Source organism: Populus trichocarpa, chromosome 1 (genome assembly GCF_000002775.5).
Source record: "Populus trichocarpa isolate Nisqually-1 chromosome 1, P.trichocarpa_v4.1, whole genome shotgun sequence".
In the NCBI taxonomy this organism is placed as follows: Eukaryota; Viridiplantae; Streptophyta; class Magnoliopsida; order Malpighiales; family Salicaceae; genus Populus; species Populus trichocarpa.
In genome coordinates, this window is record NC_037285.2 from 30,165,542 (window position 1) to 30,193,366 (window position 27,825).

At 34.8% G+C, this 27,825-nt stretch overlaps 3 protein-coding genes across 4 annotated transcripts; 2 read left to right on the forward strand and 1 right to left on the reverse strand.

Moving 5' to 3' along the window:
• Nucleotides 1-14,550: 14,550 nt before the first annotated feature.
• On the forward strand, nt 14,551-19,478 carry LOC7470762 (pyruvate kinase isozyme A, chloroplastic). Its single transcript, XM_002300251.4, has 7 exons — nt 14,551-15,511; nt 15,769-15,856; nt 15,987-16,171; nt 16,645-16,763; nt 17,180-17,423; nt 18,012-18,246; nt 18,908-19,478. Exons 1-7 carry the CDS (start codon nt 14,987-14,989, stop codon nt 19,234-19,236), a joined length of 1,725 nt encoding a protein of 574 aa, XP_002300287.4. The 5' UTR covers nt 14,551-14,986; the 3' UTR covers nt 19,237-19,478.
• A 1,861-nt stretch (nt 19,479-21,339) lies between these two features.
• LOC7470761 (uncharacterized) lies at nt 21,340-23,968 on the forward strand. 2 transcript variants are annotated; one of them, XM_002300250.4, is made up of 5 exons: nt 21,340-21,713; nt 21,866-22,095; nt 22,209-22,232; nt 22,327-22,434; nt 23,543-23,968. In XM_002300250.4, exons 1-5 carry the CDS (start codon nt 21,503-21,505, stop codon nt 23,663-23,665), a joined length of 696 nt encoding a protein of 231 aa, XP_002300286.2. In that variant the 5' UTR covers nt 21,340-21,502; the 3' UTR covers nt 23,666-23,968. The 2 variants fall into 2 exon arrangements, with proteins under 2 accessions (XP_002300286.2, XP_024449649.1); XM_024593881.2 differs by lacking the exon at nt 22,209-22,232 and having other exon boundaries at nt 21,342-21,713.
• A 182-nt stretch (nt 23,969-24,150) lies between these two features.
• Nucleotides 24,151-26,618, reverse strand: LOC7478676 (tubulin alpha chain). Its single transcript, XM_002298758.4, has 4 exons — nt 26,389-26,618; nt 25,660-25,894; nt 25,201-25,571; nt 24,151-24,999 (listed from the first exon to the last, which is right to left on the reverse strand). The coding sequence occupies exons 1-4, from the start codon at nt 26,479-26,481 to the stop codon at nt 24,343-24,345; spliced, it is 1,356 nt and encodes a 451-aa protein (XP_002298794.2). The 5' UTR covers nt 26,482-26,618; the 3' UTR covers nt 24,151-24,342.
• Nucleotides 26,619-27,825: the final 1,207 nt, after the last annotated feature.

Here is a 27,825-nt window from a genome sequence, read left to right on the forward strand (position 1 = left end):
CCCGAATCAAAGCGGTGTTGATTGTTGTGACAAAACTTTGACGGAGGAGATGAATTCTGAGCTAAGAGAAGTCATGTTGTTTTTCAAAGCATTGAGGAAGGGCAAGCACCTTTCTCTTATATAGTCATACAGTCGGTGTTTGGACATCCTTAATAAATTATAGATACAATATGTTCATACATTTAGTCCATAATGCTCAAAACCATCCAAGGAAGGGAGAAGCTGAATTTGAGACAAACTTTAAAGTCTAAAGATTAACATTAATTAATTAATAATAATAATAATTTTGTGGCTAAAACACTGTGTATCAAGACACAATGATAAAGATCATTGTGGATACCATTGCGGACCTGCATCATGATTTTTTTTTTAAAAAAAAAAATACATAGTTTTCTAGCTACAAAACCCCTTGATTTTTATTTTTTTTTTACCAGAAATCACATATTTTTTGTTTACATTTTTCTTTTTCAAGAAAGAACAGACAAAGGCTCTACATAAAAATTTTCATCCCAAATCTCATATCTCTCTCAGTTCTTTTGAAAGAATTCCTTAAATTTCCCGAATCTAAAAGCAGGTAGGACTCTAATCTACCCTCAACGATGAAAGAATCGAGAGTGACTGAATTGGAGGAGCAAAAGATGCATAAAATAAGGTTTGCGCTATGATGCTGAAGATGTTGTTACTGGCCATGAAGCTTCTGAGGTGGATCACAAAATGTAGGAAAACCTAGAAAAGATGAGCTCTTTGAAACACTGAATCTTTTATGCTTTTTTTTTTTTTTTTGCAATTTCATATTTGGATATAATGAATGCGACTTTATATATATATATGGGTTTTTATTTCTGAGATTAATTTGCGATTTGAGTTCTTAGTTGATTGTGGATTCCTTTTTTTTTTTAGGATATGCCTTTGTTTCTTCTTCGATCGAGTTTGATTTCTTTGCCAATTTGTTAGGATAGTTCAATCGATTTGTTTTGTTCCTTCTCTTACCAGATACATATTTTCATGTTCACCTCATTTCATCTTTCTGTTAGATCTTCACTTTGTTTCTTCAATTACCTGGGAGCTGTTTCTCTTTCATCAGAATTGCTTACTGGTTTGTTTTGGCCTGCCTACCTAAGGAGATTTATAGTTTTTTTTACAAATCATGGGTCCTTTATATTTTGATATAGGAAAGAATTTTATTGAGAGATTGCTCCCTATTGCTGCTTATATTTTTATGTGGCCTGCTCTTGTACCTGGTAGACATATGGAGCTTCCTATTGGAAATGTCTTGCTTAAAAGGTAGCATCTCACCTGCTCATTGTCTGTATTTTAAAATTAGGATGTTTGAAGAATTTGTTTTTGCCATGGCACCAACACCTTTAAAGACTTGTTTGTTGTGTCTTTTTTAGTTTTATTTTAGAGAGCATTAATGATTGCTATTTTTTTTTAACAAGCTAGCTCAAATGGTTTGTGTTATTTTTCTCATTTGGTTGAACCTTTGGGCTAGTGTTATGGGTATTATGATAGGTTGTCATGATTGTGCATTTAATTCACTGTCATTGCATCTTCTCTTTATCACCTCTTGAATCTATAGGAAGTTGCTTCTCTTGCATCAGAATTGTGTGTTCGTTTGTTTTGGCTTGCCTTTCCAAAGTGATTTGCATTTTTTTTTTCTTCTAATCCTCACTCTCATCCATCCCTCTTTTGGTTTGTTCGCAATCAAGCTCTAACCAGATAGGTTAATTGCCACTGATTATCATTTGTTTTGCAATCATGAAACTACATTAGTTGATATCATTTCAATTTAATATTGCTTTGATCATGATTTTTGTCTCATGATGCTAGAGTTAGAGTATGAATTAATACAACTACACTTAATTTAGTTCACGTGAATAGAGAAAAGTATGTCACACTCATCATGCATGAAATAAGACTTAGTTATGACTATAAAAATTCAAAGAGACTGGAGAGAAAGTTTAAAGAGTCTTTTGTTTATTCTTCTGCAACTATTTTGTATGCATTCAAGGTGTCTTTAAATAGACCTTCAATTTGACAGAGGTAGAGTAGAAATGCAATAAACATCCTATTAGTTAGCCTGTACATGATATACATTTGAAATCGAAAACTTGTTATTTTTATCTCCTTTGTTTCAGGAGTCTGCTGCTGGATTTGAAAAGGTTTCATTGACTTGTTTTTCTACACACCTCCACAGTTGAAAGGGTAAGGAACGAACATTGAGACTGTCACGTAGGAGAAGAAACCAAGTGGAAGACAATGGTTTCGTAAGGGCATCTGCATATTGATATTTGTTGGAAACAAATTGAACATGAAGTTGACAACGTAGAACTTAATCACGAATAAAATGGAAGTCAATTTCAATATGATTTGTGCGAGCATGTAATAAAGGATTGCTGGTCAAATAAGTAGCTACTATGTTGTCACACCAAAGAATTGGAGAATGTACAAGCTGAACATGAAGATTAGTTAGTAAGGATTTTATCCATTGAATTTCTGCAGCAACATTTGCAAGTGCTTTTTATTCAACTTCAGTACTACTTCGAGCAACAATTTGTTATTGTTTGCACCCCCATGAAACTAAATTCTTGCCTAGATAAACACAAAAGTCACCAACTAATCGTTTGTCATCGCGATCAGATGCCCAGTCTGCATCGCTGAATGTATGAAGTTTTATAGCAGGACCGGGTTGAATCAATAAGATATAAGAGATTGTGTTTTTTAAATAGTGCAAGATATGTTTTACAGCCGCCCAATATGGTTCAAGTGGATGATGCATATATTTGCTAACCTTGTGAACTGCAAATGCAACACCAGGCCGAGTGAAGGAAATGTATTGTGGTCCACCAACTATGTTGCGATATAGATGAGGGTTATGAAAAGGTATTCCATCAGACTTTGTTAATGACTATGAGGTGGACATGAGAGTTAAGCATGACTTTGTTTTGTCCATATCATTGTGGGTAAGGAGATTCAGAATGTAAGGTCGTTGTGATAAATATAAGCCATTATTGTTTCTAATTGCTTCAATGCCTAAAAGAAGTTCAATTCACCAATGTCTTTTACTGCAAACTTGTTCTGCAACAAGCTAGTCACATGGTTAATTGCGTGAATGTTAGCACTAACTAGAATTATATCATTAACATAAATGAGAAAGTAAATAAGTGTTGAGCCTTGGTGGTAAACATATAGAGAGTAATTTGCCTAACTGCTGATAAAGCCAATAGCTTGCAGATGATCAATCAATCGAGAGAACCATACTCATGGTGCTTGACGAAGACCGTACAGAGATCTGTGCAGCTTGCAAACATGGTGAGACAATTGAGGATAAATGAATCCTTGGGGTTGAGTCATATAAACATCCTCTTGTAGAAGTCCATGTAAGAATGTATTTTGTACATAATGTCTAACTCAACACCCTCTTGTTGATGAAATCCTTTTGTGACTAAGCGTGCCTTGAAACGCTCAATGCCACCATCAGTTTTTCTTTTAACTTTGTACTCCCATTTGCAACCAACGAGATTTGCATTAAGTGGTTTAAGAACTAGAGTCCATGTTTTATTTGCTAACAAGGCATTAAATTCTCTGGCCTCGCGCCAATGGTGGTGCTTGACTGTAGTTGAATAGGAAGTTGGTTCTTGGTTTTTTTGTTGGATTGTAGTCATAAGTGCTTTGGGAATCGGATACCGAATGTGGTGATCAAATATGATTTTTAGTTTGTGGATGTTATTCTTGCTTCTTGTGATTATGGGGTGTTTGTTTTGAGTCTGTTGCTGAGGTAGAGTAGGTAATGTGGAGGGAAGGATATTATTCTGCTACTGAGAATGAGTATCATTTCTAGTATGAGAGCTAGAATCAACATGAAGATCAGTTGAAGGGCTTGACGTTAAAGCCATATGCAGATGGCTTTGTGCAAGATTCTGAATAATTATACATGTAGAGATAAGAGAACTAGAGGGTGATAATTGAAGATTTGGTGGAATGACAACAAGATTGAATTTTTTTATAAACGTAGCAGACTTAGGAACTGTATATGGATAGATAGATTCATCGAAGACAACATGATATGAGATGAAAATTTTTCCTGTAATGACATCTAAACATTTGTATCCTTGATGATTAATACTATACCCAATAAATATGCAGTTTTTGGATAAAAAGTCCATTTTATGTCTATTGTAAGGGCATAAATAGGGCCAACAAACCTAACCAAAGGCACGTAAAAAATGATAGTCTGGTTTTTTTTTTAACCATTTTGTATAGGGAAAGATTTTAAAAAACTGGAGTAGGCAATCTATTAATAATAAAAACAGCAGTTAAGAAAACATCTTCCCAAAATATTTATGGTAATTTTCAATGAGCAAGTAAAGTTAAATCTACTTCAACAATGTATGTGACGCCTTTCAATTGCCCCAGCTTATTAATGGGTATAGGGACGGGTTATTCAGTGATTAATGCCTTGAATTTGTAGATATTTATTTAAGCTATGATATTCATGACCGCAATCTGATTGCAGGGCCTTTATTTTTGTATCAAATTGGCATTTTATAGCAGTTTGAAAATAGATAAAAGTTTGATATGCATCAGATTTGAGTTTTAAAGGAAATAGCCATAAATATTTAGTTGCATCATCTAGAAAACTAATGTAGTAACGTGTACCAATGGTAGATAAAACAAGAGTTGACCCCCAAACATCTGAGTATATTAATTGCAATGGTTTCAAAACAGAAACATGAACATGTTTAAAGAGCATAGCATGGCTTTTAGCCAATTGACATTCAGAAAAAATATAAGAATTTTTATTTTGATGTGCTAATGAAATTGCTTTATTGATGACTGAAGAGAAGCATGACTGAGGTGGCGGTGCCAAATATTGGCAGACACATGAATACTTGATAAACCTTTAGGATGAAGATGAGCAAGAGATGCTGAGAAGTTGTAAAGACCATTACTGAGTGGACCTCGATGTAGGATGTTTCCCAAGTAATCCTTCACAAGGATAAAACTCATAGAAAACATTATTGTCTAGACAAAAATGATGAACAAATAGAAGATTTTTTTATATTTCGGGAACACATAGAATTTGTTTAAGCATAAAGGATTTAGAAGAGGAAGAAAAAGTGGAAGTTCCACTTTGTATGATTTTAAGACTTGCACCATTAACCATCTAAATATGATCGCAACTATTGTCGTCTTCATTTGGCAAATGAATATTGTTTACATTATTGGTTAGATGATGGGTAGCTCCAGTATCGGGATGCCACCTATTATCAGTAGTGTCGTAGTGTGCATCAACCATGGCTTAAGGCTGGTTTCTAGGAGTGTTGATCTTAATAAGAAAGATCAAAACGGCGATAGCATTGACGAGCAGAATGGCCTATTTTGAAACATACCTGACATGTAACAGAGTTTGATGGACCATTATTATATGAATTGAAACAAGAATGACATCCTCTATAACGGTAGATTTCATGACTATGATTTGAGTGGTGAAACTTTGTAGTCATGTGAGAAGAGGACAAGTTTGGTTACAAAGGATGCTTGGTAACCACATTTACTAAGGCAGTAGCTTGAAGTGGTTGATTGTTGTGATTAATTTTAGACTCACATGTGGGAAGAAATAAGTAAAGCTCCTCTAGAATGACAGGATCAACACGAGATGTAATTATAGAAACCAAGGAATTATACCGCTAGCCAAGTCCCACGAGTATATAGGTGATAATGTCATCAGCTGTGAGTGGTTATCCAGTAAGAGCAAGTTCATCAGTCATTCGTTTGATGGAGAGAAAATACGCATTAGCAGATAGAGCCTCTTTCAGAATATTTGTCAATTGAGTGTAAATTTGGATTGATTTTGCACACGAAATTAAGGAAAAGGTTCGCTCTAATGCAAGCCAGACCTCACGAGATATTGTATAAGACATTATTTGAGTGAGAACATCTTTAGTGAGTGAGGCATTGATGGTGGCGAGGATTAGAGAATCTTGACGAAGCCATTGAATATATTGAGGATTGGGAATTTTGATATCAGCATCGTGCTGGGATGAAGAGCATTAATTTCTTGTAGTGGGATTGGGATTGTACCATCAAGATAACTAAAGCACCATGACCTTTGAAGTATGGTAGGGTTTGAGCTTTCCAAACGGGATAGTTGGAGGAGTTGAGTTTGATGCTAATAGTGAATGGAAGATTGAAGAGGGATGGGACAATAAAGAGAGAATCAATAGAATTATTTGAGGTGGAAAATAAGGAAGTCATTGTAGATCAATAGTAAATAGACGCTGGTCTTTAAAAAACTCTGATACCATATAAAAACTCAAAGAGACTAGAGAGAAAGTTTTAAGAGTCTTTTGTTTATTCTTCTGCAACTATTTTGTATGCATTTAAGGTGTCTTTAAATAGACCTTCAGTTTGACAGAGGTAGAGCAAAAATGCAACAAACATCCTATTAGTTAGCTTGTACATGATATACATTTGAGATTAAAAACTTGTTATCTTTATCTCCTCTTGTTATCTTTATCTCCTTTGTTTTAAAAGTTTGTTGCTGGATTTGAAAAGGTCTCATTGAACTGTTCTTCTATAATGACCTAACATTATGCTATGCTTTTTTTACTACATGTATTTTCGCCATAAACGTTTAAAGCTTACAACTCCTTAAAAGTCATGATATTTCTTAGTTCTCCCTGATAATTACCTTTTTATGCAGATTCATGTCTTAATACATGGTGAAAATATAGAGCTTTACCATGATTATTAGTACATATATGCAGGTAATGCTTCGTATTTGGTTCAAGTTAGGAAGTTTTAGAGTTGCAAAAAAACAAAAACACCTATAATCCTAAAATTATATTGTCAAATTTGTTCAAGTGGCGTGAATATTTTTTTAAGTGGGCACAAATTCACTTGGTCGATTCAACATACTAAAAAAACATTGGCTAAATCCATTATGAGTAAATTTATAGACTCTTATTTTGTAGTTGTCATTTGCGACAAACGAGTCACAAATGTCATTTGTGACTTTCTTCGTAATTAATATGCAAAGCCTTTTTCTCCAATTCTTTCCTCCTTTCACTCTCTCCTCACAATAACCCGCCCCTCCTCTCTCCCCGCTATCAACAACCTTCTCTCTCTCTCTCCACCGTGGCTCATCCAATTTCCGACCAAAATAGCCACCATCAATTACCATCACCAACTACATTCTATATTTCGAGGTGTATTGAATACTTTTCTTTATCAATTTGATGTAATTTATGTTAATATGTGTTAATTTGATTTCATAGAATACATGGGTTTTGAATTAGGGATTAACTTAATTAGATATAATTTAAGTTGATAATTAGGTTATTTTATAAAATAATCAATGATTTTGGGTTGTTATTGATTGTGAATTAACAAAATTATTTTATTGGATTTAATGTTGATTTAGGTTAATCTATGAATTATACTGGATTACATATAAAATAAGAAAATTGGCTATGAAATACATGAGTTTGATTGATAATTTTGTTATGGTATTGAAATTTGATAAATGTAGGTGCTTGCTAATTAATTTAAAGAATTTAGATTTGAACCGATTAAGTTACCAATATGGTTTTGTTGATAAATTATGCACTTTGATTTACCCTAAGATATTAATAAATTAGAATTATATTTTGTTGTATTGTTTGACAGAATGTCTGTTAATTTAGGAATATTATGCTTCCATAATGGTATCATTGTCAATACCGACAATGATATCACTTATAATGAAGAAAGTTATGAGATCCTAACAGCTACATTAGGCATATCCCTTAACGAGTTATCTAGAATGTTATGTGACCAACTTGGCTAAAATATGTTGTAAACCGGGGTGAGTCAAGCTTGTTATGTTGGTGTGTTAATCTATAGTGATGGAAGTGTGAATTCAATGTTTGGTTTGTGAGGATTAATGAGATTAATACGTTAGAGCTCTACTTGAGTAATAGACATATAAGAGGAAACTCTTCTAGTGTGGAGTTTTCTCGAGTTTCGAGTAACTCTCAGAGAACCACACGGGTATCATGAGCAACTAGTCCATCTAGGTTAGGTGGTAGTGCAAGTAGACAAATGTCAGTATAGAAGATTATTAATATGGAACCTTAGTAAGGTGTGATATTTGCTCTATATTGCTATGGAGAATCCAAACAAAATGACTATGAAGATGACCATCACATTGATAGAGTTAATGTTGAGGAGGAAGATGGAGAAGATGAGGGTGTTTAGTTAGTTGAGGGTGTTAATCAATACATGGCTCCTTATGCTCCTAAAATTGAGGTAGTGAGCGTGGATAACCAATACAGATGCAATGATCAGGTTAATAGTCATAAGCATTCAAGCTTATAAGTTGATAAATTAAAGGTTAGAAAAAAATTCAAAGACAAAGTCTGAATGTAGTACTACAATGAAGTGGTGTCATATAAATAATTCATTGCAATACAAGATTCATCATTCAACTAAAATTTATATTCAATTGAAATGTGTTCAAGAACCAATTTGTGAATGGTATTTGCACTAAGGATATCACCAAATGTCTAATTCATGTGAAATTTCAAAATTGAAAGAGTCACGCGCATGTCAAAACCCTCTTGTTTTATAACGCCATTGTTAGATTGACTCAGGTCTCATTGCTGAGGTAATGTTGACAATTGTGAAGATGGATTTAAATAGGATTGTTGCAATGATTTAAGGTATTAAGGAGAAGATTATAAGCACATAGTCTCCTATTGAAATGTGTGGATGGATAAACAGAAAATATTGAAGTGATTATTTGATACACATGAAGATTCTAATCAACATGTTATTTATATAAATCGAATGTAAGAAATATACTAACTTTGTGGTTTGTCATGTTAGATGGTGTGGGCTAGATATTTCATAGTAAATCTCACTCATGGCCACGCGTTTTACCTGGATGAGTTGGATGCTTAACCGCCATATCAGGTATGTGTTACAAATGTTTTGAATTTTTTTATATTTGAATGTAAATTATTTAGTTTTGATTTGTTATCTAATAGAAGTCTTTTATATGTTTTGATAGGTTATTTGAATGTCATATAGAAAGAACTTGATACTTTCAATTTTATCTATATATCGTGAGGGATCTGACATTTGGTTAACATAGGTTTCCTTGCACTTCTTTGACATTGTTGAGATGCATTGCCTATATCGGGTAATGCAATAATTTGAATTATCTTATCATATACCGGATTATATTGATACTAGTGATGAGCTACATAACATTAGTTGCCAGGGTAAACTCAAGAGGAATTGGTTGGTGATTCATGCATCTTACCTAAATCTTTGGAATGTTAAGAGAGATTATGTTTTTTAGGAGCGACATACGATGATTAATGTAGATACCTATATGAGATGGTATTTGTCCATTATACATTTTTTTATTACACCTACCTAGTTATGTATTCTAAGGCGTCTATGTAATTCAATGCATTAAACACCCTGATATTCAAGACAGAATCAATTGGTGTGTAATATTGTTGAACATATAACATTTATTAAATATTTTAATATTATTATGGATAATGACTACTAATTGATTTTTAATGTATATATATGGATTAATTACTTTGTATGAGAGACACGGAAAGCAACAATAGTTATTTGTGAACGTGTCGATGAGATGGGATGTATTGTGACCAACACTAAACCCAATTTTAAGTCACAGTGAACTTCAAGATGCTTGGGAGGCTAAGCATCTTGAAGTAACATTAGTTAAAAATAAGATTGCTTATATTGAGTGTTGGGGAAGCTAGTCCATCCACGAGTGTCCTAGGTTCACCCATGAGTTGGGATGATATTGGTCCTTCTCACACCTACATGCAGGGACGGAATTAGAGGGAGGCAAGAAGGGGCCAGGGCCCCTGCAAAACATTTCAAAAAATTTTATTATTTAGTGTTTAAAGTGTGGGATGGTGAAATATTTTTTTATTTTAAATAGATAGGCATTCTAATAATAAATTACTATTCCTTTAGCTATCATTTGACATTAAAACTCTTTATTTTATGCTCTCTACATGGAAAAGAAAAGACAAACAACTTTTTCAATTTAATTTCCTTTATTATCTTCTCTCTCTTCTCTTTCTAGAGCCCTAACACAAAAGGTATAAGAATACAACTGGCGACATGGAAAGGCTAAAGCAAAACCACCAATTAACTCATTTTTCATCAAAACAAGGTAATTAGTCAATGGTAACCCAGACTTAAAATCTATTTTTGTTTTATTTTGGGATGTTTATTAAGAATTTGATGAGGTTTTTATATATATAATTTTGCCATTTTTGCTTCTTTTTTTCCAGATTCGCTTGTTTTACCATTTTTGTTTTGAATTCTTGTTATAGTGAATGTTTTTTTTTCTAATTAATTGGATATATTTTATGGGTTTGTTTTGATTATGCTTGAATTTTTTATATTTTGTTTTTAGCTAAGCCACCAAAATTACCAATTTTTCTCACGTGTATCTTACTATCACCAAGTCCAATAGACAATTAGACGCGATCTTTCTAGCCAGATTGAGTTCTTTGAAGAGCACATACCCAGCTTTGATTCAGTGTAAGTTTTCTTCTTTAGGAACCAATAATCCTATTTTTTATGTCAGATTTGCTTTTATATATCAGTTTCTTTTTTTAATATGTTAATTTTGCTTTTATATGTTACTGCGGTTCACATGTAAAAATTTATCTTTGGTTCTCATTATTGCTTCAGCACATCGTCATGTGTAATCATTTTTAAAACAGGAAACAATAAAAATTTATGATGTTTTGATTTTAGGTTGAACCATGAACAAAATCAGAAGAATTGATTCTTTTTTTAGAAAAAGAGGAAAAATATTGATAACTCATAGCTTAGTGAACCAACTCCAATGTGTAATATTGAAGTTGTGATTGAGCAATCGCAATATGCTTCAGTTTGCGAAGAACTTGCATTGATTAGTGACTAGCATCCTACTAAAATCAACATTACTCATTTAATTAGAGATGCAAGCAATCGTCCTTGAATTTGAGAATACCCAGTTAATCAACAAGATGAAATTCGAAGGGCATATATTAATCTGGGTCCATATCAATCTTTAATGTCTAAATATCCGTTGACTGGTGAAAAACATCCTCGTTGATTTCAGTCTCATTGGTTCAAAAATTATCCATGACTTGAATATTCAGAGAAAAATACTGCATTTTGTTTCCATTGCTATCTATTTCCAGGTAAGTCATTTGGAAAGTTAGGATCAGATACATTTATTGTTAAAGGATTCAATTATTGGAAGAAGTTAATGATAGGGAACCATGTGCTTTTTTTATTCATATGGAAAAAGGTCCAAATTCAGCTCATAGATTTGCTAACGGGTGCTTGGAAAAATTGAAAAATCAGTCATGTGATATTGAGAAGGTAGTTAAGAGGCAAACTACTTAAGAAATTCTAAATAATCAATTGAGTATTAAAGCTTCAATAGATATTATTCATTGGCTCACATTTCAAGCATGTGCTTTTAGAGGGCATGATTAACGTCCAGAATAAAAAAACCGAGGTAATTTTTTTGAAATGGTGGAACTTTACAATGAACAAGTATGTGCTCTTATTTTGGGTAATGCTCCATAAAATTCTAAATACATCTCACATCAAATTCATAAAGAAATTTTACATGTCTTTGCTAGAAATGTTCAGTCTTCAATTCATCATGAGATTGGTAATGCAAGATTTTGTTTAATTTTGGATGAAGCTCGAGATGAGTCCAGAAGAGAGAAAATGGCCCTTGATATTAGGTTTGTTGATAGAAGTGGATTTATCGAGAATGATTTTTGGATATAGTTCATGTCAAAGATACAACTGCTTCAACTCTTAAAGAAGAGATTTCCTTTGTTTTATCTCATCACAATCTTGATGTTCAAAGTATTAAGGGCCAATGGTATGATGGTGCTAGTAATATGCATGGAGAATGGAATGGTTTGAAAGTTTTATTCATTAATGATTGCCCTTATACATATTATGTACATTCTTTAGCTCATCAATTACAATTGGCTATTATTGTTGCAGCTAGAGAAATATTTGATGTTCACACTTTCTTTCATAATTTGATTTTTATTGTTAACATTGTTAGTGCTTCTTGCAAGCGTAATGATGAATTATGGGCTTTTCAAGCAGTTATAATTGAACATTTAGTTGATATTTGTGAGATTAAAATGGGTAAATGAGTTAATCAAGTAGATGGTTCGCAACGACCTGGAGATGACAGATGGAGTTCATATATTAAATCAATTTGCATTTTGATAAAAATATATGGGGCAACTTGCTTGGTTCTTGAAAACAATTGCAAGAGCTAAATAATAAATTCAATGAGCAGGTGATTGAGCTTCTTAAGTTGAGCACAACTTTAGATCCTAAAAATAGCTATAAATTATTCAGTGTTGAAGATATATGCTTACTTGTTGACAAGTTCTATCCTGAAGACTTTTCTGACAAAAAAAAAATTCATTTGAGATTTCAATTACAACATTATGAGCTTGATGCACCCAATCATCCAAAGGTAAAGAATATGCCATCGATTGCTGATTTATGTCAAGGATTAGTTGAAATAGAAAAAATCACAATTTATCCACTCATTGACAGGTTGATTCGACTTATTTTGACACTTCATGTTTCAACAACAACTACTGAACGAGCTTTTTCAGCGATAAAGATTGTTAAAACAAGACTTCGCAATCGAATGGAGGATGATTTTCTTGCAAATTATTTGATTGTCTATATAGAAAAAGAAATTGTTGAAAGATTCACAATTGATATGATAATCGATGATTTTTATTTTATGAAAGAACAACGAGCACAGTTAAAATAAATATGTAAGAATCATTCTTTATTATTTTTTGCTTTATTTCAAAGTTTATCAAATATAAATAATGTTTTGTTTTATCTAATGTTTCGTTTTATCTAATGTTTCTTATATACTTTGTATGTTTATATTTGATAGGTATAAAGACCAATAAAATTAAAGTGATGGATATATTATGAAGATAAAATTAACTTCATCGTTTTGATTCAATTTGATATTGCTCAAAACCTCTTACCTTGTGCAAAGATCATTATATGTTTATATTTTTTTTTATAACTCATGTATAATAAATTAAAAAAACATTATATTTTATTATATTAATTTTAATCCTTCTAATAAATAATCCTAGCTTCGCCCCTCGCGAAGATTCCACCTCTGAAAGTGATACATTTATGGAGGCTGGCACAGTTTATTAAGACTAACAATGTTTTGCTAATATGTATGCTCCAATGCTAGCAGCTGATGCAAGAACTACTTTCCACTTAGAAAGCAACAGTGAATGTAAGAGAATGAAATTAAACTACCAGGTCTATAGGTCTATACGACTATATGCTATATAAAAATATTTAGAAAGTACAAAGCAGCAATTAAGTGATAGATACTACTAACTTCAATAAGAACTTTAGCACAAGAGAAAAACTAGTAAAGCCATCGCATCAACAACAATAGCTTAGGAGCTTCTAACACTAAATAAATTATTTTTTTTTTTTTACATTTCAAAAGTTTTTTTAAAATATTTATATTTATATTTTGTTTTGTTTTTTCTTTGTTATAAATTAATTTTTTTATATTTTTAGATGTTTTGATGTATTGAAGTTAAAAATAAATTTTAAAAAATAAAAAATATTTTAAAAAATAATTGTATTATAATATCTAACAGGATGGGAAAAAAAAATAAATGAACACTTGCATTTTCATTTACTCTCTACATCACCCCTATATTTCATGAAGAATAATAAAAAAAAAAAACAAGTAAGCAAAACCAAATGAATCCATAAAGAAACCAAACCTAAATTTTTTTCAAAAAAAGGCATTACTTTTATAAAAATTTTTTTGAAGAAATTAAGATATTCAGATAGTTTAAATTGCTTTATTAAAAAAAAAGCACCAAGATACTATTGATTGAGGAATCCATGTAAGAGATTAATTATAGTGCCTAGCCATTAAACCAGTCAAAAATTATCAACTCAAGAATCAAACTCAAGAATCCAGGTGAATTAACTCGAGAGATAATTTAATTGGTCAGGTTTTAAATTTATTTTTTAATAATCACGAGCTCGAGTTTTTTTAAAGTCATTGAAAGTTTATACAAGTACTAATTTTAGGACTCGTAAAATTAATCAAAGTGTATGTAAATTAACTCCAACATGCACATTAATAATAATAAAAAAAAAAATCCAGCGTAAGTAGCTCTAACTCGTCCCAGCACAGTCCCACAATGTATTGCTACTGTCATCTTCACACCGACACAAAACCACCCCAACATCAGCCAAATCGCAACCTCTAATCAACCCTCCACTCTTTCCATTTTCCACGACCAACATTGCTACAATCACTTCCACACTAATTGAGGAGTGTTATATATAATGTGTATTGTTTACAGAGCTAAAATAAAGAGTCGTTTGAAGAGAAAAATGTCATGGATGGAAAACATATTTGTTAGCTATTATAGTTCAAGTGGTTTTTCCAGACTAACATAGGAGTTTGAGAAATAGCACTGCCAGAATTATTATTATTATTTTTTTTATAATAGCACATCCATAAAAGATTTTAAAAAACCATGAATGATAACTGCAGTTTTTTTAAAAAAGAACTCTACACTAAATTAAAAATTGGAATGCTATTTTAAAAAAATCACATTTCCTACTTATTGCTTGTTTAAATACTCTAGTTTTCTCTTGTTATTTTTTAAAAACTCGCAAATGAAAACTAGTTCGATTGTGCTGCTTTGTTTTTAATGCTAGTTTGTTGATTTAAAAAAAAAAATATTGTGCACACCCTGTCCCCGTCACTTTCCCGTGCGAAGGGTCGGTGTTAATGTACCTGTCCTAAAGTTTTAATCTTTGACTTTCAAAATTGAATCTTGTTCCAAAAAACTAAACTTTGTTTTTCATTTACTCAAAATAAGCCATGGCAGTTTCTAGTGATTCAATGCTTCAAAAGGTCTTTGCAAAGAGCCCAACTTTTGATTCGAACAAAAAGGTTCTAGGAAAATCAGTGGGTATATCTGGTGGGGTAATTTCTTGCAATGAAAGGAAGCTGAAAAGTGAAGACAAGATCGCAGTAAAAGCATCGGCAGAAGCTGGTTTAAAGGGTTTGAAGAGTTATGAGGTGAACTTGGATCTGGGGTTTGATGTGGTGGCAGAGAGAGAGTTGAGAGAAAAAGGGTTCTTGGGGGTAAGGAAGACAAAGTTAGTGTGTACCATAGGCCCTGCTTGTTGTTCTTTGGAGGATTTGGAGAGATTGGCAATGGGAGGGATGAATGTGGCTAGGCTTAATATGTGCCATAACACAAGAGAGTGGCACCGTGATGTTATTAGGAAAATCAAGAAGTTGAATGAGGAGAAAGGTTTTTTTGTTTCGGTTATGATTGATACTGAAGGCAGCCTGATTCATGTAGTGGATCATGGAGCTCCTTCCTCTATCAAAGCAGAGGTATCTAATTAGAATCGCATTGTTTATTTCTCTCTCTCTCTTTTCCATGTTATTGGAGTGGTGTGGACATTTTTCTAGTAGCTGTTACTTCAGGAGAATTATGAGTAGAATGCAGCGTCACTAGAACCCAGTATGTAGTTTCCCTTTAATTATGGAGAAACATGACTATAGACTATTTCTAATCTTGGATTATAATAATAATTTGTTGAAATGAATTTGTTGTAATCGATGGATTTTTGTTTTTACTTGGGCACCAGGAAGGTTCAGTGTGGGTATTTACAGCTACAAAATTCGAGGGTTCTCGTCCATTCACTGTGCAAGCCAACTACGAAGGCTTCTCTGAAGGTGGTGAATTTATTTTCTTGTTCACTGGGTCACTTATCCTTTATTTTATTTTTTTATGTTTTATAAGAAATTACAAAATGATACCATTGCTTTATTTCAATTTATCTCAATAGAATTGAATAATCGGCAGGCATCATGGTGGGTGATGAACTGGTTATTGATGGTGGAATGGCGAAGTTTGAAGTCGTTGAAAGGATGGGGAATGATTTGCGTTGCAAGTGCACGGATCCTGGTCTATTCCTTCCTCGAGCCAAGTTAAGCTTCTGGAGGGATGGGAAGCTTTCCTATCACGGTCTTCCAACTCTATCAATAAAGGTTTTATTCTCCTCTCTCAACAGCTTATATTGACTACACTATTTCAACTTTCGCATCAGCTATTTCAACTTTCGCAGTCTGCTACCTGTTTTGCTTGCATGTCTCAAAATCCAAGAAATTCAGTACCTTTACAGTGTACATTAGATTGTTCAAGTCTGAAACACTAGATCAAAATTGCGATTCTGCAACTTGCATACTTAGCACTACAGAAAACCTAGCATATCACTTTCCAGGGACCTATATGATGAAGTTCATAGATTCACTGAAAGGAAAATAGAAGGATAGGCTCTCCACATTATAATCCTTATTGTCCCTTAACAAAAATCATCACATACTTTCCTTGATGGAATTTGGCGAGCAAGTAGCATCACTTCCTCAAATTCATTAGATTTCAAACTTAATCAGACTTACATAGATGAAATCTTGGTTTCATGCTCTGATAAATTTCTCATCTATACTCATTGAACCTACAGGATTGGGCAGATGTTGATTTCGGAGTTTCTGAAGGTGTTGATTTTATTGCCTTGTCCTTTGTAAATGATGCCAATTCTGTCAAGAATCTGAAGAATTATCTCTCCGCCAAATCGTCCAAGTAAGAACACATTCACCAGGTTGAGATCTCATGTAATTACCCACATAAAAATTTCCTTTCCTCTTTCCATTTGTCTCCAATAATATAATGTATTTGACTTGGACTAATTATTTAGGTTTTCTTTTACAGATTGACAAATAGTTTCTGAAACCATATCTGAACCTTGCTTGTGCAGAATCCTCCCCCCACTCTCCTCCCTGCCCCCTCTTTTCCAACATCCTCTTTTTTCTTTCTCGTTAAAAGTTATATCAGCCTTGATGTAGCTAATATTACATTGCCATATTTGTGAAATGGTTTTAATCTATGTCCTACATTATACAAAGTTAGATAACCACAGATATATAATTGTTTTTCCCCTTCTATTAGTATCTTCTTGAAAACGAAGTATGAAACTTGAAGATTGCTGTCATTTACAGATCAATAAGAGTACTGGCAAAGATTGAGACCTTGGAGTCTCTTCAGAAATTGGAAGAAATTGTAGAGGCATCTGATGGAATCATGGTGGCTCGTGGTGACCTAGGAGTTGAAGTTCCACTTGAACTGATTCCAACAGTCCAAGAGGATGTAACTCGTTTATGTAGGCAGCTGAACAAGCCAGTAATTATTGCTTCTCAACTTCTTGAATCAATGGTCGAATGCCCAACTCCAACACGTGCTGAGGTATTATATGACAACATCTGTTGTAATTGCAATTTAATATCTTGATAGTAGCATAGGGGGACACTGTTTTTCTGGAGGGAGAGAGAAACATCTAAACATTTTATTTTACAAGGTGTTTTCTTGAGAATAGAAAGCCGTAAAATGCAAACCTTACACAACCGGTTTAAAAGCTCTACACTAGAGGACAAAAAGAGAATTTCTATATGGATCGACAAAATCAGATAAAGAAGTGAAAAAAAAAGACCTTAATTCACTGTTTGGTCGTGAGAGATCTTTGAAATTCCATTCGATGTAGTCTGGAATTATACAGTGTGGCTTCCCAGTATTGCATCTCATGGAATGATGGCAGCTGCTTTTTGTTAGACATGGCATGAACTTGGATCGCTGTCCCATTAATCTGAATGTGGAATTATTGGATTGAGAGGAACAGTAGGGTTATTCAGATTGAGACTTCTTCATGAGATTAAACTGTCTTGTCTAAGGAGCTGTTTTGTTCTAGAGGGCCCGTGCATTTCTTTCTGTAAAGAAAAACAATATATAGTCTTGTTGAAATTTTCTTAAACTTACTGCCTTCTTTTATTTGATAAGGTGGCAGATGTGTCTGAAGCAGTTCGACAGTATGCAGATGCACTGATGCTGTCTGGTGAATCAGCAATTGGATTACATGGGCAGAAGGCTCTATCTGTCTTGCAGATGGTCAGCAGTCGAATGGAACTATGGAGTCATGAGGAAAACCGACAGAGTGCTCTTCATAACAGTCAGCTGGGCGATATGTTGTCTGATTGCATTGCTGAAGAAATATGCAATTGTGCTGTTCAAATGGGTATGATTTTCCTTTAACCTTCACTTACATTTTAGTACTTTTGTTGTGAAGCATCAAGTGGATAGATGGTATGACAGATGCTAGTCCTTTTCTCTAAATATATTTTCAGCCTTTTTTTTTTCCAACAAAAAGTATCCTCTCAACATTCTCTATAAACTGTAGAAATCTATTGATGAAACAATAGCTTTCCTTGCAAAATTACATAATCATTCGAACTTAGACAATACCGAGCCAAAAGTCAATTGATGTATTGAGTAGGCTTTTGTGTAGCACCTTACAAATCTTTCAGTCAAATTATAACTTGGAGCAATGCCTTGGAGGTTTCGAACGGCTTCATATTCTCTATGCATAAGATGGTTAACTGGAGATGGCATGGGATTTGTAGTTGTAGTTTCATTGATGACCAAATGTGTGTTTTAGTTGTTCTCGACGTGCTGCCATCCCTAAAAATACCAGATATGTAAGCAATTGGAACCCTTTGGGTTTTTGTAGAAGTGCAGTGAAATATGCTAACAGATGTACTTCATCAATCATTAATGCGTGGTCTTTCCTTATCTTTTGGACATATAAGCACACACATGATATTAACTTTTGATGTATCACTCCAAAATATCCAGGCCATGACTATTTGGAATTTATGCCGGTGTTTTTTGTTCTCCAGCTAACAACCTTGGTGTAGACGCTATCTTTGTGTACACAAAGCATGGTGAAATGGCATCACTTTTATCTCGCAACCGGCCCTACCCTCCCATATTTGCGTTTACCAGTGACAATAATGCTCGGATGGCTTTGAATTTGCAGTGGGGAGTTATCCCACTTCTTGTTGATTTATCAGATGATATGGAAGCCAACATCTCAAAAACCATTGATCTGATAAGAACAAAGGGGATGATAAAAGAGGGAGATGCTGTTCTGCTGGTCTCAGATTTAACTCCGACACATGCAACTTCAACGACTTTCCAATCAATCCAGGTGAAGACCATTGTTTAGGAGAATTACTCCTTTCTGAATACTGTTTAGAACATGGGTGAACACAAAGGCTTTATTTTGATCTTTTTTCTGCAAGAAAAATATGCTGTCAAGACTGAGTTTGGTAATCGAAAATAGACAATACAAGAAATCCACGAAGTGGTGTGAACAATACATGTCCTGTCCGTATCATCCAAACCATATTCGGCGTCTATTTGTGTACATGTGAATCATTATAATGTGAGTCAGAATTGGTTCCTTTATGTATAGCCCCGCCATTCACTGCTAATTTGTAGGCTATTGGGAACTACGTTTCTGAAAGCCATCCATCCAGTTAGCCTATAAATAGTTTTATGGAATTACTTGTTTGATGGCAGTAACTGAAACTTGCAAGTTTTATTTAGGTTTCAGACTATGGTCCTACATGAACTACAAGAAAGTCATGACAAAAATAATTTTTTTAGTTAGCGAGGAACAAGAAACTCTCATGTTTAAGTCACTGCGTGTGTAGACTGTAGACAAACTCTTATAAATTCTTTGAGGAACAAGTTTGTATAAAGTAATTTGTACATGAAAAAAAGGTTATGCAGGGCAAAGTAAACACCATGTTTAAGTGGAATTTTTAACTAGAAAATTCCAGCCACTTTGCTTAGGCTAGGCCAAGCGGCTGTAACATTTCCAGCCGCCTGGAGGCTCAAGCGGCTGGAAACAAAAAAAAACTTTTTTTTTTATTGAAAGAATCCTTCTCCTTTTTCTTTTTTTTTTCATCATCAGTAACCAACTCTTCCTTGGCGTGTACATGAATCATATTCTCCAATAATTACGCTACATAACAAAGATATAATATAACTTGTGTAATCCTGTGCGTAAAAGACGTGAATTATGAATTTATTCCTCTCTGTATGACATTCGGTTATCAATGTAGAAAGTTCCGTGAAAGTTTGACTTCCTCTCTTTCCCTGTCAAGAATCAATCACATGTACAGTTCAGCTTCATTAAGTTTCAAACTTTGTTTGAATTTGGATTAGAGATTTTTTTTCAAAGTAGCGTAGGAGAAAAGTTTTTTGAAAAAATAGCAGTCACTTTCCTGCATTTCTTAGACATGAAAAGTAACTTCTATGGAACCTTCAGCATATCCTTCATGTATTTACATGGAGGAGAAACAACTCCATGATTGTGAACTAATAAAGCAAATCAGTAACGAACCAGTGTTTTGCATCAACTTTACCACACAAGGCTTGGAATTTGAATGAGTCCAGAGACACAAAATTCAGTGTTTCAGCTGTTGCCTCCAAAATCTTGCATGCCATGATTCTTCTGATAAATGTTTGGTGACATTTGAAGCAAGTCTAGACAAATGAGTAGATATTGTACTTATTTTACCCTAAATTCAGGTTGCAATAACTCTAGGTAAGCTCACCACTCATGTCCACAAGTACATGGTGGAAAAAGCTTCGAGTGTGTGTGTCTATATATATATATACTCTAAGATAATAACAGAGTAATGACTGTTGCAGATAATATCAGACTCTTTATCTTTATCAGATTCCTTCCTGTACTATATTTGGTTGTGTATAAGATACGGTAGTAGATCAGACTCTTTATCTTTACCGATTCCTTGCTTATATATTTGGTTGTATCAGATACGGTAGTACATATGAGATAAGCATGTGACACCTGAGGAAAATAACCTTCTGTCAAATACTATGGCGTCCTGCTTACCCTCAGTTCATGTTTGTAGGGAAATGAATCCTGTCAAGGATCAAGCACTGGAAGAGAAAAGAGTGAAAACCAAACAATTATTGACTTGATCATTTTTTTCTTTTTACAATTGACTTAATCATTTTCTTACACGCTCACAAATCATAATTTTCATAGTTCATCCCTTCTCTTTGTTCTTCAAGTTTCTAAACAGTAAATGAAAACCCTTCATTTTAATATATTATTCCTTCTTATTTTTTGTTCTTGGCTTGCTTCATCGAAAGTGGAGAGTAAATTGTGTGGCCATTCCTATTCCACAAAACATGGGCTTCACCCTACTTCCTAGCCACAAAAGCCACCCAACAGACACGTCACTTCTTCGCACGTTAGTTCCAGATAACATCTACTCACTAAAATAAGCCCACTCGTTTGACACAGACAAGACAACCGAAACCCACCTCTTGTCTTCACCACTGTACCTTCGTTTCCCTAGAAACAAACACAAAACTTTACTTCTTCTGATTTTATTTTATTTTATTTTCTCTCTTCGAAAAGTGCTCTCATTACTCATAGACTCATTCTCTTGATGCCAAACGCCACCTCAGAATGGCTTATCAAATCAACTCTCCCTCCACTCTCCATTTTCCCGTCAAAAAACTTTCCTGGGAAATCAAATTCCAGGAAAACAATTCTTAAGTTGAGAACTTTCTATGGCAGCTCAAGAAGATATTATGAGGAACAGCAAAAGTTTAAGGTCTTTTGCTCAGTCCGAGAAGAAGACAATAATAAAAGAAATGGCAAGTTCGGTTTTTGATACTCGTGTCGAAGTTTCGAACTTTATTGGTTTTTTGTGTTCTTATATATTAAAAAGATAGTAACTTTTTGTTAATATTTTATGTTATTTGTTTGTGGGTTTGCTTAGTGAAGAGGGTTTTTGTATTTTTTTTAGGGGAAGAGCCACCGGAGTCATTGTTTATGAAGGAACTGAAGAGGAGGGGTATGACTCCGACTTCATTGCTTGAAGAGACCAATAGAGGCAATTATGGAGTGGAAGATGAAATGAAAATTGGAGAGGAAGACTGGGGTTTCTCTAAAAGAAATTCAGTATCAACTGAAATTGATAAAGGTCTGTCTGATCAAAGGGAGAGGTCAATGGCTCTTAATAGTGAAGGACTTGAGGTTAATTTTGTTTCTTTGCTCTTTGTTTATTTCTCAAAGTTTGTTTTTCCATTTGCTTATTTGTCAAAGAATTGCTTGAATGTTCTACTAACTATGCCATGCCAAAACTTGAGGTACAATCGTGGGAGAATTATTTGGTGTGTATACTTCCTTACCTATATGTAAAGGTTATTCCTTGCACATCTAAGCTCAGGTGTGCTAAGACGGGCTTACATTTTTCCTCTGTTCCAGGGATTAATTCCCCGGGCTAAACTTCTGCTTACAATTGGAGGAGCTTTCTTCTTGGGATTTTGGCCATTGATTCTCATAATTGTTGCATCTTTTTCTGCTCTCTACTCTGTAAGTTATCTTTCTGCCACGCTTTTGTCTGTTATATGTTACCACGGATCATTACCAATTCAGTCAGCGCTCCTTTGTCCGAACTGGTGCTGTATTAGGTTAAGGTGTTTTTATTTTCTAAAAATAGATTGTACTGTGGATCAGTGCCAATTCCGTTATCATTATTTCTGCACTGACATGTTATTCAGCTATTTGAGATATGCTTTTTGGTGGAAGGTGATCAAGTTATGTGGTGTATTGAGATTTGAGATCTGAAAGTGGTTACTGTCATATAATGTGTTTCTGTTTGGACTCTGTGTATGTATACTTGTTTTACAAGTTGCCATTATTATGATTATATATAGGAATCGCTTGGCCATGAGATCAGACTCAGTTTATATACACAAACAAGAAAGGTAGCATAACATGAAATATTTCTTCAAATGTGGTTCATGACATGTTGTTGAGGAAGACTCAGCAAACTAGTGGCATAACATCAAATCTAACAATCATGTAGTTTGCTCTATAGCTAAGAATATTAGGCATCTTATACTGCAGCAATTACTTTTTGACCTTTTTTTTTTTTTTTTTTGAGTTGGATGCCTGCTGTTTTAACCCTCTATTTCAATTTTGAAACATTGTATTACTAGGTTGGAGGGAAAAAAAAAAACAGAAAAATTATAGAGAAGGAAATGAGTGGATAATTTTTTTCTCTATTGAGTTGCAAGTCCGCTTCTCGTTATTTCTGCATGATGTCACATACATTCTTTTATAGCCATATGGGGGGCCATATCTTTGGAAGCTTGATTCGAGTTTGAATTGAAGGTGGTTGAGATTTTGGCATTTATATAGCCTTGTAAATCTTCATGTGGACCTTTACTTCTGTTCCCAGCTAGCTTCTCTTAATCTCTTTGTTTTGTGCTTAGTAAATCTGATGTTGGCTGTTGATGCTCTAGAGAGACCTAAATAGTCCCTGACATCGAATTGGTTGCGCATAATTTAGAATGTGTTTCTCACAGAAAGCATGAATTTCATGCTTTTCAAGCGCGGCGCATCTCTTAAACAAACATACTCTTATTTGTGCGTCATGGAATCTAGCTGCTGATATGTTTCCTCTTTTCCTGGACAGTGCTTTGGGTCAAGTTTCGTCCACGACGGAAGCGATGCACCAACCTCGCCACCACAACATATCGATCCATATGAACTGCTGGAAGATGAAAGAATATCTCAAATAGCTCCTAGTTTAAAATGAACGACCAAAAAAGGCTCATGTAAAACCAGATCCTTGATAGATTCTGTAGCATATTCTGTCTGCCCTGGTTAATTCTTTATCTTTGTATATGCTATCAACAATTGGATCTCCAGCATCTGTCACAATATTCTCAATTTCCAGTTGCTTGCTGGGATGACAGGAAAGATGTTATTGGTCTCACTGCAGCAGTGTTTGAATTTCGGGGTATGACTTGCAACCATTAGATTCCTGTCGTGCATGTAACATGCAATTTAAGTGCGTGCAGCAGAATGTATTTATATATATGAGCATTGGTTATCTTAATTCATGTTGATGATATTTATTTTCGTACATTTTTACTTTAGAAAGTCTTTTTCCCTCCCGTATGAATTATACGGAGTTGTGTCACCTGAAATGAGTAATTAATTGTGTTTCTCAACTGAAAAAATAAAAATAAAAAATTGGTTGCATCATCAATTCAAATGAGATGTAGAATCAAACAAATCTGAAATCCGAAAAACATTATTTTAATTGTATGCTTTCCTAACGCCATCTTTCATGCTTCAGAGACATAAATTGTGTTCCACAGTGTTTGAAAAATGCTCAATCCACTAAATCACATTCCATATAGAATAGAATAGGAAACAAGTCGCAGTAGCTTTAACATAAAAGGGTTCCTTAGACACCTTCGGAGCACCTCACATGTACTCCTCGCCGTCTTCATCCTCGCCCTCGGCTGATTCCGCACCCACCTCTTCATAATCCTTCTCGAGTGCAGCAAGATCCTCGCGAGCCTCGGAGAACTCACCTTCCTCCATACCCTCACCAACATACCAGTGCACGAAAGCGCGCTTGGAATACATGAGGTCAAATTTGTGGTCAATGCGAGAGAACACCTCAGCAACACTGGTGGAGTTGGAGATCATGCACACAGCCCTCTGGACCTTGGCAAGATCACCACCAGGAACAACTGTGGGTGGCTGGTAGTTGATACCGCACTTGAATCCAGTGGGGCACCAGTCAACAAACTGAATCGTACGCTTGGTCTTGATGGTAGCAACTGCAGCATTAACGTCTTTAGGCACCACATCACCACGGTACATCAGGCAGCAGGCCATGTACTTGCCATGGCGAGGATCACACTTCGCCATCATAGATGCAGGTTCAAAGGCGCTGTTGGTGATTTCAGCAACAGAGAGTTGTTCGTGGTAGGCTTTCTCAGCAGAGATAACGGGTGCATAGGAGGAAAGCATGAAGTGGATTCTAGGGTAGGGAACCAAGTTGGTCTGGAATTCAGTGACATCCACATTCAAAGCACCATCAAACCTCAGAGAAGCAGTCAGGGAGGAAATGACCTGCAATTGCCATTCAAAAAGGTCAGTTCAGTACCATCTTCAAATTTGCGACAACTACAGAATTGAGGTTTCCTATTTGAACTTGATTCGATATCAAGACCATGTAAACCATTACACCTCGCATTATTATTGATACATACAATTACATTCCGAGCATCAATAAATCCACAAAAGCATACCAAGCACGAGTATATGATATACCTGAGAGACGAGTCTATTGAGGTTGGTGTAGGTGGGTCGTTCAATGTCAAGAGAGCGCTTGCAGATATCATAGATGGCTTCATTATCAAGAAGCACAGCCACATCAGTGTGTTCCAACAGGGAATGAGTTGAAAGGACACTGTTGTAGGGCTCAACAACAGATGTAGAAACCTGAGGAGATGGATAGACAGTGAAACCCAACTTGGATTTCTTTCCATAGTCAACAGACAAACGCTCCAAGAGAAGGGATCCAAGACCAGATCCAGTACCACCACCAACAGCATTGAATACAAGGAAACCTTGCAGACCAGTGCAGTTGTCAGCAAGCTTTCTGATACGGTCCAAGCACAGGTCAACAATTTCCTTGCCAACTGAAACAATAAAGACAATCATCAGAATCATAAACTCACACAAGTCTATAGAAAAAAGGAAAACGAACAAACAACAGAGGACACTTACTGGTATAGTGTCCACGGGCAAAATTGTTGGCAGCATCTTCCTTGCCACTGATGAGTTGTTCAGGGTGGAAAAGTTGGCGGTAAGTTCCGGTTCTGACTTCATCAATGACAGTGGGCTCAAGATCTACAAAGACGGCACGTGGGACGTGCTTCCCCGCACCAGTTTCACTGAAAAAGGTGTTGAAGGCATCATCTCCACCACCAACAGTCTTGTCACCTGGCATCTGGCCATCAGGCTACAGAAGTAACGCACAGACATTTATCAGCAACTCATATCAATAATAAATACAAAAAAAAAACTATTCATATTCTGATAATATTTAGTGGAATATACAAAATATTCAAAAATAAGACTTTGCGATTCAAGCATTCGTTTGCAAAGATATACATTTAGATCTAAGAAAGATCGATACACTATAAGAACTAAACTTAGATCTAGAGATATTAAACAAATTTGAAAGCAATGATAAACAAATATGACCAAAATGAGAACAAAAACTCACAGATCCAATGGAAACCAAGCAAACAAACCCAAAAATCGAAAAAATATTTTCACATCAGGTGAAGTTTTGATCTAACTAAAACCAAAAAACAATCCGCAAATCCAAGCAAAAACACATATAAAACTCGAGATTTAAGCACAAAACCAAATGTGTAAATGTATAAAGTATAAGATCTACAGAATGTTGGAAGATATGAAACCAGAATTGACAGATCTATCGAAAGATACCTGGATGCCGTGCTCCAGGCAGTAGAGTTCCCAGCAGGCATTTCCGACCTGAATACCAGCCTGACCAATGTGGATCGAAATGCACTCTCTCATTTTCGCTGATTAAGAGACGAAAGAAAACAACAAAAGTAGATCCGATGGAAGAAAGAAGGAGATTTGGAACGAAAGCGTTTATCAAGACGCCTTCTGGGGAAGATTTTGCAGGAGATGGACTTGGGTGATGGTTATTTATAGGACAGACATTTGGGGATTTTTTAACCGGGGTTGGTTAAGAAAGGGCAACATACGGCAATGATTGCTGACGTGGTGTATTTTCATTGTTTATGTATTAACTATAGTTAGGTTTTACGTCCCTTTCAATTATATTTTCAAATCTTGCCGCTCGAGGCTAGACTTTGATTCAATTGGAAGGAAGGGAGGAAGGCAGGAAGGGTGGATCAGCCTGGACGTGAGTGGACCTTACCTGGGCCTGTTCGGCTGTGACCTGTAAGTGGCTTTTTCCGGTCCATATTTAGGGGACCAATGCGCTGTCTTTTTATTTTTGGTGCATTTTCAAAATATTACTTAGAAAGAAAAAAAAAAGGAGGAGGAGGAAAATTAAACCCATTTTACCATGAATGCCCAAATTTTGTTGTCTGATATTAGAATAAAAAATGTTGCAAAACAAATGGAACTAAATTAAAGCCAATCCAATGGTAGCACCATCTCATGCAAGCAATTGAATCCTGGCATTCTGAGTTCTATCCATTGGATTTGCATGCCCAACAAGTTTTTATATATATAAAAGACATTGAATTTGCACTCCATTCTGATGGTGACGACAGTGGATCTGCCAACTATTTAGAATCAACTCTAGCAAATGCAAAACATCAATCATGGTGCTTCGGTTTTTATAACTTTTATAACTGATAAATTAAAATTTAATAGTCTTAAAAAACCCTCTCGAATGCCCAAAGATACACGGGCTAAGGCAACATGTTTGGGACAAGCCCAAGCCCTCATGGGCTCTGTCTTGGAGAAGAGTTCAGCCCTCATGAACTCAGTTAAAAAAAAAAGATATCAACGTCATTAGCTTAACCTTAGAAAAGAGTTCAACCCCAATAGAATTAGCTTTAGCGAAGAGTTTAGCCATAACGGGTTCAACCCTGTAGAAAAGCTTAGCATCTAAAAATTCTTTATTTATCATAAAGGATCTTTTTACTGACCCAATACAATTTAAATCATATTCTCCCACACCCTTGGGTGTATAAAGTTATTTAAGACCTACCATATTTTCATCAACATTAATGTTGTATATGGGGTATTTATCTTTCATTAATGCTATGAGAAGAAAATAACATTTCAACCCCTCCATTCAAGCAACATGACAAGGTTCAAGGCTATTTATTCTTTATTAAACCACTTAGGTAAAGGGTTTACCATCTCTATTTTTTTTTT

Excerpts from the sequence above, each read along its gene's own strand:
- LOC7470762 (XM_002300251.4), top strand. The coding sequence starts at position 14,987 with ATGGCAGTTTCTAGTGATTCAATGCTTCAAAAGGTCTTTGCAAAGAGC. Across the intron at positions 15,857-15,986 it reads CTACGAAGGCTTCTCTGAAG|GCATCATGGTGGGTGATGAA; the intron begins GTGGTGAATTTA and ends AATAATCGGCAG. Across the intron at positions 18,247-18,907 it reads CAATTGTGCTGTTCAAATGG|CTAACAACCTTGGTGTAGAC; the intron begins GTATGATTTTCC and ends TTTGTTCTCCAG.
- LOC7470761 (XM_002300250.4), top strand. The coding sequence starts at position 21,503 with ATGCCAAACGCCACCTCAGAATGGCTTATCAAATCAACTCTCCCTCCA. Across the intron at positions 22,096-22,208 it reads TTAATAGTGAAGGACTTGAG|GTACAATCGTGGGAGAATTA; the intron begins GTTAATTTTGTT and ends CCAAAACTTGAG. Across the intron at positions 22,435-23,542 it reads CTTTTTCTGCTCTCTACTCT|TGCTTTGGGTCAAGTTTCGT; the intron begins GTAAGTTATCTT and ends TTTCCTGGACAG.
- LOC7478676 (XM_002298758.4), bottom strand. The coding sequence starts at position 26,481 with ATGAGAGAGTGCATTTCGATCCACATTGGTCAGGCTGGTATTCAGGTC. Across the intron at positions 25,572-25,659 it reads TGCCCGTGGACACTATACCA|TTGGCAAGGAAATTGTTGAC; the intron begins GTAAGTGTCCTC and ends TTATTGTTTCAG. Across the intron at positions 25,000-25,200 it reads TCAATAGACTCGTCTCTCAG|GTCATTTCCTCCCTGACTGC; the intron begins GTATATCATATA and ends TGGCAATTGCAG.